Here is an 11,745-nt window from a genome sequence, read left to right as displayed (position 1 = left end):
GGCAGTATAAAATCTCAGATTTCAAAACCTGACCGAATAAAAGCAAAACTATCTGCATGGCCAGATACCTAAAAACATAATTTGGGTGAACAGACAATTTAAATTACTGTGTATAATGTCCCATGAGTCAGAAATGTATCATCATGATACAGTATGCTGTATGGGCACATATGTGGGTGGTTCTTTGCGTGATAGTTCCCTTATATCACATACAAATTGCATATTCAAGTTGAAAAGTGTGCACTTATGCTGACAGGTGAAAACAAGATCAAACATACATGCATCACTGGATTTCTTATATCGTATTCATCAGGTAACATTATGTATGCAGCATGAAGGTATGCATGCAGCATATAGCATCTAGAAAAGAGGGAAGGGAGTTAGCAGGTGGGTTCGGTTAGCCAGGTAATGAAAGCACGAAATGTGAACAGAGCTGAAAAGCAGAGGCTATGAATGTTAGGAGCCTTATTCCCATTCCTTCCAATGGAAGGAGCGAGTCCAGTGGAGATGTTACTGAAACACAGGGGAATAAAGGCTGAGAGGATTGCAGGGGCCGCTTCAGCGATTGAGGGTGCGACCTACAGGAGTTTAATAGGGAAAGGTTAGCTTAGCACAGTGACGGGCGGCAGAGGAGCCTGTGCACTGGCAGGAGTGCAGAGAGGAGGCTAGAAAAGGTATGAAGAGAGAGGATAACAGAAAAAAGAAGGGTTTAGGACTGTAGGTATAACAGGAGGGAAGAAGCGGAGGACCAAAAAGCCAATCACACAGGAAGTCCAGGGACCACCAGAGCTCAGCAGTGGCTCCCGTGAGCTGCTGTCTTACTGTTCAAAGCGGATGTTTCTCAGGTCCCCGTTATTGATACGGACGATACAGTCGTTCTCCTGGAAGAGGCTCTGCTGCTCGGCCTTGCCTCCCCTCTCCAGACGCTTGACCAACAAGCCAAGAGTCCTGAAATGTTTAAATGTTCATGTCAACAAGATGCAAGGCTATGTCCGAAGATTCAATATGGCTGCTTTGCTGTAGCATGAGAGAGAGAATAAACTTCATTATCTAGCGAATTATAATCACTGGAACTGTCTTTGAACACAATTTCACTTTTCTACAAAAAGATATTTAGACTTTGTGTACAAAGTGAAACAGAAAATCTTCTGTTCTTCTTCACCTGTCATTCCCTGAAGGATTCTAAAGTTCACTCAAAGTGTCTGTCATCTTCGAGGCCTATAAAATTGTTGTATTTATCAGGCTATGCATTTTTCTGGTAGCGAGAATACAAAAGCCACAGAACAAATAATAAAATCTTGAAAACAAATGTTCCTGTTCCCATGGTCAGGGCTATCAGTCTGTGCCGTGCTAATGAAAAGCTTTTTCAGTCAAAAAAAGAGAGCGCTACGCCTAATTGCTGCCTCTGCTTTATCATGCGGTACTTGAAAAGAGTGTACAGTGTGGTCCTGTCATTTGCATCATCAGTGTACCAATGAGGCTTATGAGAGAAAGCAGCCACATCACATCAGGGTGCTTTAGAGGCTGTGTGGGGGAGGCATCTATTCAAAGGCAATCAACATATTCAAAAACTCCACTGTAGTTCTGCTGGGGTTCATGCTTTGCAGGTGTTAATTTTCTAACCCCTAAGACTCATGTGGCCCTTTTCTAAGCAAAAAATAAACAAAGTGCTTTCAGAGAGCGACAAAAAGCAGAAACATTAAACACTGATAGCAGGCGGGTTGGAGAGAGGCCGGTCTATCGCACTGTAGCACTTCAGCCGCACTGAGCTGCAACCGTTGTCGCCCTGTAATCCGGTGTGGCAAACTGGCTTATGCCTCCCCGCACAGCCGCAGCGAGAGGCTAACTTCACCTGAAAGGGCGCTTTGCGGATTATAGATCCGAGTCTGAGGAAGAAAATCAACCGCGGGTAGGAAAGACGGCACAAACCTAATCGAGTCTTCTTCGGTATATAGTCTGTGTCCGTGTGTATCGAGGCTTTTTCTGAGGTAGTATGAGCGAGTGTCGCCTAGGTAAATTGGGTTGATTTTAGGGTTTAAGGCTCGCCCTCGCCTAAGGCTTATAATTCAATATGAATGGGAATGTGATTACAAAGAGGGCAGAAAAGTTCAGGAGTTGAGAAAGTTCACAGACAATTCCACTGATTGAATTTGAGTGAGAACACAATGCGATTTGCTGTGGAGGGGCTATTTCTTTGATGAAAGCTGGGCATCTTAATCTTGGGACAACGTCTACTCTGACATTTCCCCAATAAAAGAAAAGTGCATTATAAATGTGCTTTTAGGTTGATTAAGTCGGGCAGAGAGAAAAGTGATATGATCTTGATTTTCAATAAGTGCGACAGTGAGTTTGCACTGATTGTATTTGTGAGTCTCCAGGCTGAGTCACACAGAAAGAAAGTTTGGACGTTCGTGGGGTCGCAACTGGCAACTGGCAGAAACTATCTCGGGACTATAAAATCAAGCAATAGAGCTATCTAAAACTGGTCTGCACTTGTTTTAGAAACTCTCTTTCAATAATAAGGACCTCCATGTAAATGTCAGGTTTGAAAACAAAGCTATGCACTCAGCTAAACTGCGGGTTGAAACCGGATTCTTGTTTTAACTATGAAAGGCTGCATGACTTTAATCACAACCTCCAAAAAACGCCTCTCTGGGAATATTTAAACCAGATGTGAAATTCCTCTAATTCCTTCACAGCTTTGTTCCAGCTGTGTATGTGTGCTTCTGAATGTATTGTCAGTATGTGTGTGTGTGTGTAGGGTGCACTGCTCAATGTATCCTTTGAATCATGTAAAGCTGATGTGACAGCAGCCACAGAGAAATATGACGGTCACCTGCAAACCCTAAACAAGCATGATTGATCACTGTAGACTGGCAAATGGCTTCATGATGCCGACAACACAAACCTGTGTGTGTGTGTGTGTGTGCGTGTGAATGGCATCAGATTTGTTTGAGTGATGAAGTGATTACACATCAGCACCGAAGAGTAATGCCCGGTATGCATGTGTGTTTGTATGTGGGTGCGTGTCTCAGGTGACGCAGCACACTTCTCTCCGGCCAAAGAAAAAATCCAAAGTGAGCACATTTAAAAGATATTTTTGCCAGAAACCAAATTCAACTAAAGCGCAATTTTATGAGTCTATAATACGGCTGACAAGTCATCGGCCTAAGGGTGTAAGTGGGCAATTTCTTGTGGGTTTTTTTTTTTTTTTAATATAAAAGCTGACAGGTTTTAACCACTTGGACTTGTCAGAGCCAAAATTTGGAATGTTTAAAAAAAAAAAAAAAAGAAGCAAAGATCTAATGTTGGCAAAACTCTTAGAAACTCCCTAATCAAACATAGCTAGTTAAAGCACAGAACTGTTCATATAGAGAGCAAGATCTACTTGATAATGACAAGAGGTACTGTTTTTAATAGAGCATGCAGTTAAAGTTACTTTTTCATATTATTAGTTTTTAATTATATTTATATGTACTACTACAGCAAACCTGTCTTATACAAATCTAAACACAAATAATAGATATTTTAACAGTGGTTTAAGTTCCTTATTCAGACATTTATTTAACAATTTATGACCTTTTTAGGTGTTCATGGCCCTGTGGAGACTATTTCTCTCTGTTCCTCTCCTTCACTCTCTTCTAGTCTGTTTGAACAGCACCAAGCACCATGGCTCTGCTCTGGATATTCTTTACCTGCGGTCCCTGCCACTGAAAGGCACCACGTGGATTCCCAGGGGCCCGCCGTCGTTTGACACCTCCACCAGTTTGACTATGTCTCTGGGAGACGGTGATGGATGGAAGATGGAGAGGCCAGGGTGGGTGAATGTTGGGGGAGGGAGTGGAGAGGAGAGGAGAGGAGAGGGGTGACACCATGTGGGGAAAAACAAAACAGGAAATGAGATGATGATGAAAGAAACAAGATGATGACAATAACAGAGTGGTGTAAATAAAAAAAAAACAGAAAGCAAGAAGGCGTTGGAGGATACTGACAAAAAAAGACAATAAAACAGAGCAATCCAAATAAATCGAGCACATGTAAGGGATAACAAGGAATACTGAAGGTTTTAAAAAATCCTCACATACACGCACAATTTAGACTTAAGCTAATCTTCAAAGGGAGACTGGGATTATATTTCTTTAGGGCTGCACCTGAATTTATTTGCAAAATACAAGTCAAACATAAGTGTTCAAGACACATCAGTATCTATTAAGTGTAAACCGTAAATTCAAACCGATCGTGGCCCACTTAGAAAAAACTGCATGATGTGTTTTAAAGTTTGAGTAAAATTCTGTGACAGTTGAACACTTTGACTAAGTTTTGTGTGTTTCAAGTGTAAATGACTGATCGTAAGGTCAGTGTTTGGTCCCTTGGTGCTATGCACAGCTGAAAAACAATAACACTTAATAATGAAAGGAAGGAAAAGTAAATTCTAAGTTTATCTCCTACTCAGACAGGTGTATTTCCGATGAAGCCCTAGGCTGAATATTATTTTATTGCATTTGTATGTGGATGACTATTCATCATTTGACCCTTTAAACGCACAAAACACAGTTACAGCTATTTGCTTTTCCGGGGCAGCATTCTTCACCTGTTAGTCCGTAAAACATCTACACACACACATTTTACAAGATGCCAAATCTAATCAACTTTCAGCTTTGATACAATGACTATGATTAGCTAGGGGAAAATGGGCCCCTTGTTGACAACTAAGAGGCAGGAAAAGCCTGAGTCTCTGGGAAATCACAGGAATAATAACAGTACCATACCTGCATATTAAACTGGAAGCATGCAACGGAGCAAAATAACAAAACAAAACACAGTTGTTAATAACAGGAGCTGAATGGGTAAGCGCGTGGGAGAGCTCTGATGGCGAGACGAGGATCATTTTGCTCCCACAAAAGAGAATTATGTAAATCAGGAGGCAGGGTTGAAATGAGATTTTCTACAAACAAACCTGGATTACAATACAGAACCTGTTGGTCTAACTTTAAAGTACTTATGTATGTAATTATGTAGAGAAAGGGAAGAGAGTGCAGATTCACCCAGATCAACTTTGAAGGTAAAAGCTAATTTCAGACAACTTTATTTTGCATAGTTTTGGCCATCATTCTTACTGGTAATAATGGTGCTCGCCAAGTCAGTTGCTGAGATCTGCGAACACGGGAACATCACTATCTGAGCAAGATTCATTTGTTGAGTCCAATGTTTTCATTACTAAAATAATGGCCAAAACTAAAAGAAAGGAGCACAGTTCAATAACCCTGAAATTTCTGTTAGGGTTACGTAGATGTGGTGAAAAAGCAAAAATCCATTTGTCATCTAAAAAGGTTTAATGAAACATTTGCATAAATACAGATCTTAAACTTAATCTTCAACAGTGCAACTTTAACTACACTAAAACTATAAATGTTCAGATTCAGTTATTTTCAGAGAAGAGGTGTTACTTTTCCCAAATGGTGGATATCACATTTTAGAATAAAACTGATTAAATATTCACCAATGTGATCACCAGTAACCCCTGTCTCAGTACGTTATTGAGTTTCAGCAGGAACACGAGGATACAGACAGGCAAGCAGTGGGGAAGCGGATGCATGACTGAAGGACTTACTCTAATGACCTCACAGGGGTGTGGTCCATGCAGGAGTCAGCGCGACCAACCGGCTCAATCCTGCCGTTTTCTTCTTCTCTGGCCTCTTCATCCTAGAACAAAAGCACAGACAAGCAAAGGAAGAGCGAGTCAGTATGAAGTAACTGTACAAAAGGTGTCCAACTAAACTGCTGCTGCTGTCAAATGGCAAATCTGGGCTAGACGATTGCTGTTGTAGCACCAAAGATTCAATGATGGGAAGTTGAAAGGCAACACACAATGATGACTAGATGTTCACGCAAGATAACGTAGCATAAGATGCTTTCCAGTTTTCCTTGCCAGCAAACTAAATGGCTGGCAATCAGTCGATGGGTCTCTTCACAAAAAATGGATGCTGTGAACAGACAAAACATTTCTTGCCTTACCAGATGGTTCCTAGTTCTGATTGGCTGAGCAACATGTCAAACACAGTTTATTAGTCTGGGCTCAATCCAGACTAAAAAGCTTGCAGTTTTTTATGACCCTAATGACCTCCAGGGACAGGAAATTGAACAGCCATGGTGTTACAGAGCTCTTCACAGTTGTGAGGAGGCAAATAATTCTTTTTGCTCATCTTCCCAAGGGCCTTGTAAAGCTTCCAGGATGAAAAATCATCTGTCTTCCACTAAGACACAGGATGAAATAACAAATTATGGTGCCCAATGCTCATTGTCCTTCCTGATTCACCAAGTCTGGTGAAGCAGGCGATTTCAGGGGCATTTTGGGCAGTTTTAACCAGGCATAGGACTTCCCAAGTTTGTTTCTTAAATTCCTGGTTATGTTTAGGATATAAAAATCTTAAGTATCTTTCAGAAGCGGAAAAGTAGGCTAACCTGACGAAGCCAAGACGAGCAGATCGGAGGAGGTCTTCCATGGGTATAAAAATACATGCCCTTTAAAAATTCTTATATCTTCAAAATTACATTGCCTTTGCTCTCCTCTTGTATTAACTGTGGACAGCATCTGTTTGAATACTGAAGCTGAGACTCATGACATGTACATGCAAACACACACACACACACACACATTCACACACAGAAAGCACTGAAAGCAAAGAGGAGAAAAATGAGAAGCAGAGAAAGAAGGTCATTAAAATTTCAGGGCGACACCGGAGAGGAGAGGAGAGACGAGCGAGCAGCAGCAGGAGCTGCGCAGGCCTTCCCTGCAACCGGCCGCCTCATCAGTATGAAAATGAGCCTGCTGTTACCGTGGCGGCCGTACGGTTGCCATGACACTTTGGTGCCTGGAGGACGCACAGCTACAGGGCAGTGCATGAGTGTGTACATGTGTGAGAAACAGTGTGCACTGACTGCCATCTTCCAATGTAGAAGTCGTCTCCTGCTGGCTAAAAGTGCAGACTGTCACAATGAAAACAGAAAGACAACAAGTCTGCCTCGCAGCTTTCTTCAGACAGACAGAGATGAAAATGTGCGAGGCATATAGATGGTGTGTGCATGTAGGCTTGTTTTGCTACATTTGTGGGGTCCAAAAAGCAGGAGCCACCAACTTGTGGGGTCCGACAGCTTTGTGGAAACAAGGTTTAAGACTTAGGACCCCCTGCCTCCTCCAATCTAAGTTAACTAAAACACATCGATTGTTATTTTCAGAAAAAACGATCCTCTTAAACATTACACACTGGGCCTTTAAAAAGCTGTTAAATACAAAGTGTTTCCCTGAAGACACAATAGGCCACTAACATGAGTCAGTTATGCAGCCCAACCACCATCTCCACTTGTCTTTATTCAGCATTTGGACAAAGAAAATTCAAAAGTTTGAACAGAATAATATTTTGCAACTCACAGGCTTTCCTAGACAGAATATGCTGGGTACTCAAAGCATTCCTGAATCACTAAAAGAGCCCACAAATGCCTCTCTGAAGGAGAACATTAAATTGTTCTGCCTTGATGTCTTGACAACAGACTTGAAAATATAAGCACATGTGGAAGACTATAAAGAAGACAGTGTGGTTCTTAAAAGACATTTCTTGGATCGGTGGACAGCAGCACCACATTCAAAACCTTTTTACAGCACCATGAAAGAGTTTAAATGTGAGCATTTATAACATTTATAAAGAGAACATTCCTAAAATGGGTCGCTACATTGCCAAATATGTGTGCCAAAACTATATAGGGCAAACCTATGATTTATTTACTAGTGCTATATGGACCCTTGTTGTTAAATGTACAATGGAGTGCACCCATGATCATATCCAAGAACACACAAACACACACAGAGGCAAGATAAAAAGAAAGTCCAACAGACAGAGAAACAATAACAACTCAAAGAGCCTCAGAAACACATCTAACACTATTCAATATTTATCAGGAGACGAGGAAGCAAGGCTGGGGGACATCAGAGAGGGAGAGGAGTCGCTATCTGAGGAAGAGTAAATGAGATCGCCATTCATCACAGCACACACAGGCATCTCACAGACCCTTTATTTCAATACGCATCATCTCTGAGGAATCTGGCTGCACACTGACAATTCTATTCTACAGCCGGTGTGTATGTGTGTCAGTGTGTGAGATAGAAGAAGGAGAGCAAGATTGAAAAGAGAAAGATGAAGAAACACAATTATTTCTGGTATGTGTGGTAAAGAATGTACAGCATCATATATTCATTTATAGCATCTGCCATTGGTCAATATATACAACACATTCATGTACAATATAAATACATTAGACCAATGAAAAAAATGGTGGTTTTGTTTTTCCTGATTTCCCCAACATGCTGTTGCTTTTAGTTCAAAGACAGACATAGTGGAAAACAATCGACTACTCATGTAGTAGCGGTTGTGGAGCTTTTGATCATACTACATGATCTTCATCAGCAGATGGAATTGCCTAGTCGCCATTGAATTCTCAGCCATGTTCTCCTTTTGCTCTTTTTCCAGAAAATGGATATTTGACTATTAACTAAAATCTACAATTCGAATGGGCAAATCCATCTGCGGATGATCCTCCGATGTGATCTAAAGCTGCAGAGCAGCGACTACCAAACGAACCTTGTGGTGAGAAACTTTTAAAGGTCGGGATGAAGTTTGAACCTCAGCTGGTGGAAGTGATTTTTCAATCTGCCTTTCATTCTTTCCACTTTTCTGCTACTATAAAGGTTTTAGGTCTATTTGATCTGAACAAAATGACAGCCTGCTCCTGTTTTGTGCTGTGAAAGAACCTTGCTTTGTGGAATAAAAACTGTGTGGAGGCTGTTAGTGGTGGACAATGTCCTGTTTGATTACAGTATACCTACCCTGTACCTATAAGTCAAATGGAGCACAGCAGGATTTATTCATGTTTAACAACAGGGTCTATTGCTAAAATGATGTTTATTTTTACATGAACCGTGTTTTTGGTATTGGCGAGGCGAGGAGAGAAGAGAAGTATAAGGAACTTTATGAAAAATTAAGTTGTATCATCGGTGAAGAAAACAATACCAGCTTCTTCCCAACATTAGCAGCAACTCTCACTGACTGGATCAGTTTGACTGACAGATGGACCAATCAGTTCTTACTTCAGCTTCCCCCCCTCCAAAAGTCCAGAAGGAGACACTCAAGAGAGGCATCGCCACACTTTCCCAACCACACCATCAAGACGTCGCCCATTCCCGTTCCTGGGAGTGGGCCGGGAGAGCAGAGGGATAGATAGCCGCATTAATAATTCAGGGCTGAGTTGGGGGGTTAATGGCTAGCATGCAGACAGGCAGGCATGCAGGTCCGAGCGGCCCTTGTGTTTTCCCGCCGAGTCATTGTTTGTTTCCTGGATGTGGAGAAGGAGAGGCAGGCGGGCAGTTTTCAGGCCCGGGGGCTCATTAAAGATTAATAGGAGAATCCATTGGGGCCTGTCCTTTCTATCTCTCAGACTAAATGAAGTGGTCTGCGCCTAGTGTGTATGTGTGTATGTATGGGAGAGAGAGTGAGTGGAGTAATGCTGCACTTTAATGAAGTGCTGCCCGCTCCCCTTTCCTGCCACTTTGACCGCACTGTCACAAACTGATGCGGATGCACGTATACAGACACACAGCCAGGGATGGGGAAGAGGGGGCTTTATTTGCAGGAATGGAGTTTAGCTTTCTCAAGATTCAGACAAAAATCTTTAGAGACAAAATGCAAACATTTTGATGTTGAATAAATCTTAAATGAGACAGTTTCCCTAAATGTTTAAAATCTGTAAAAAAAAAAAAAAAAAAAAGGTAAAGTACAGACACTTTTTTACATTTAGTTGTGCCATTGTACCTAGATCCCATAATCCCTTTGAAATGGCATTAAACTTTAAAATCAAAATCTGTTTAAATATGAATGATCTCCAAAATGTTATACTATGAAAAGTGTTTGATCGTTAGGGTTGATGCTGAAGTTTCCCATCTTCTTTGTGAAAGGAAGTGATGTAAAGTGATGCAACAGTAAGAAACGTTGATACACCTTGTCAAGTTGATTGCTGACAGCGCCAATTAAGCCGAGTCAAAGTGATGAGGTCTCACATAATGTAGAATTTCACACAAACAAGCGGAGTAATATCGAAGTTTGCACACTGGAAACTTTAGCAAATGTTTTTCCAGATAAATGGCTAATTTCAGTGTAACATTCACTGGGTTTACCTTGAGGAAGGCTTTTACCTTAAATGAGGAAGGTAGACTGATAACAGACATGTTGTGCTACTTGCCATTTGAGAAGGGCCCGAGTACCTGCCAAAATGTGTCCATACCATCAAGAGCAAAAACAGACCAAAAGCTGTTACCAAACCTTTGCTAGTTTGAACTATTTTAATGTAGGTTGCTTGTTTTTAGCCGACGTTTAACATCTGAGAATGCGGCTTCTTAAGATACATCTATAAAATGTAAAAACAAAGATGGCGTTTTTTGGTAAGTTGCATTTGAACTCTTAGACTCAGAGATCACTCAGATGTTTGTAGGAAAGAAATTTAGGAAAATGTTTAATACTCAAACATCTGAGTGATCTCTGAGTCTAGGAAGTTCAATGCCCTTACGCAAAAAACGCCATCCTTTGTTTAGTTGAAACATTTCATAGTTTAAATTACCTTTCAAACAGAGCCACATGGCAGAATTGTCGGGGCATTTCGAACTTTCAAAAAAAGAATACAGCAAGTTTAGCAGTAAGAATTTGCATAACAAATATGTGTATTTAAACATCACATGCATCTAACGAGAATTAAGTTGTGATTAATTTATCGAATCATACACCCTTCCTTACTGAGAAAAAAAAAAGAAAAAAAAAAAAAAAAAAAAAAAAGAAAAAAAATACCCACGGCCACATGTTGAACCAATTCTTCCCCATTCATTCACAGCGAGAGACGAAGACACGAACAAAATAGACATCCACATTACGACAGCCACTAGTTAACGTGGTAGCAACTGTGGTCGGCTCTCCCCAGCAGAGCTCGCATAGTCAAACGCCAGATAAATGCACGAACGAGAGACTACTACAACAAACGAGTCTTAGCCCCATAAACGCCTCTAAACGCTTTTAGACCTGAAGAAGCTACTACAGCCACGCCATCCTGGTCTAGGGCAAGTAGAAAGAGCAGAAGAGATATATAAGGGCAAAGATAGCAAAAACACAAACAAACACAAAGCACAACAAAAAATACTATAAAAAACTATCAAACATACAAAAACTCACTCAACACACATACATTATACAGCATGAAAAACCACACAACACCTCAAAATAAACACGGCCGCGCCCACAAACGTGTACCCACGCGAGCGAATACGGCCTCCCTGTAAAGTATTTTTAGATTTCCACTTTTTATCCAGGTGCTGACACTAGCGGCCTAGACGCCCCATTGGCTGATCGATATCTTACGCAGCATCAAACGCAATTAGAAGGCCAAGCCGAAGACAAGAAGCCTTATGAGTTTAAGTCCAGCTTCCCCAAAAGAAAGCAAAAGCCGCGGGCACGCCACCAGCAGAATTCGACAAACGAGCACCATACGACACACACCGACACTCAACGACCTTTCGTCTGTTGGGCGTCGTGGAGTGTAGTTCCGACGAGCCCCATTTCAGGACAGGAGGCACCGGCGAGAAACAATAAAAAAAATCACACGCACCCGTAGTCATCAAACGTTCCGGGCAGGCTGACAGCCACCACACACACG

The 11,745-nt window shown here is 41.4% G+C and overlaps 1 protein-coding gene across 1 annotated transcript in view; it reads right to left on the bottom strand.

Annotated features, from left to right (window-relative positions):
- The window catches only part of LOC118334334 (partitioning defective 3 homolog), a gene marked incomplete at its 3' end in the record, with an annotated part of 217,835 nt that overhangs the window by 109,137 nt on the left and 96,953 nt on the right, over positions 1–11,745 (bottom strand). The window contains 3 exon segments of the mRNA XM_035670221.1: positions 823–948; positions 3,696–3,779; positions 5,612–5,703. Coding sequence (XP_035526114.1) covers positions 823–948; positions 3,696–3,779; positions 5,612–5,703 — 302 coding nt within the window.

Source organism: Morone saxatilis, unplaced genomic scaffold, assembly GCF_004916995.1.
Source record: "Morone saxatilis isolate NCDOM2014 unplaced genomic scaffold, NCSU_SB_2.0 Contig23, whole genome shotgun sequence".
Lineage (NCBI taxonomy): Eukaryota > Metazoa > Chordata > Actinopteri > Moronidae > Morone > Morone saxatilis.
This window is presented reverse-complemented; position numbering and strand designations above follow the sequence as displayed.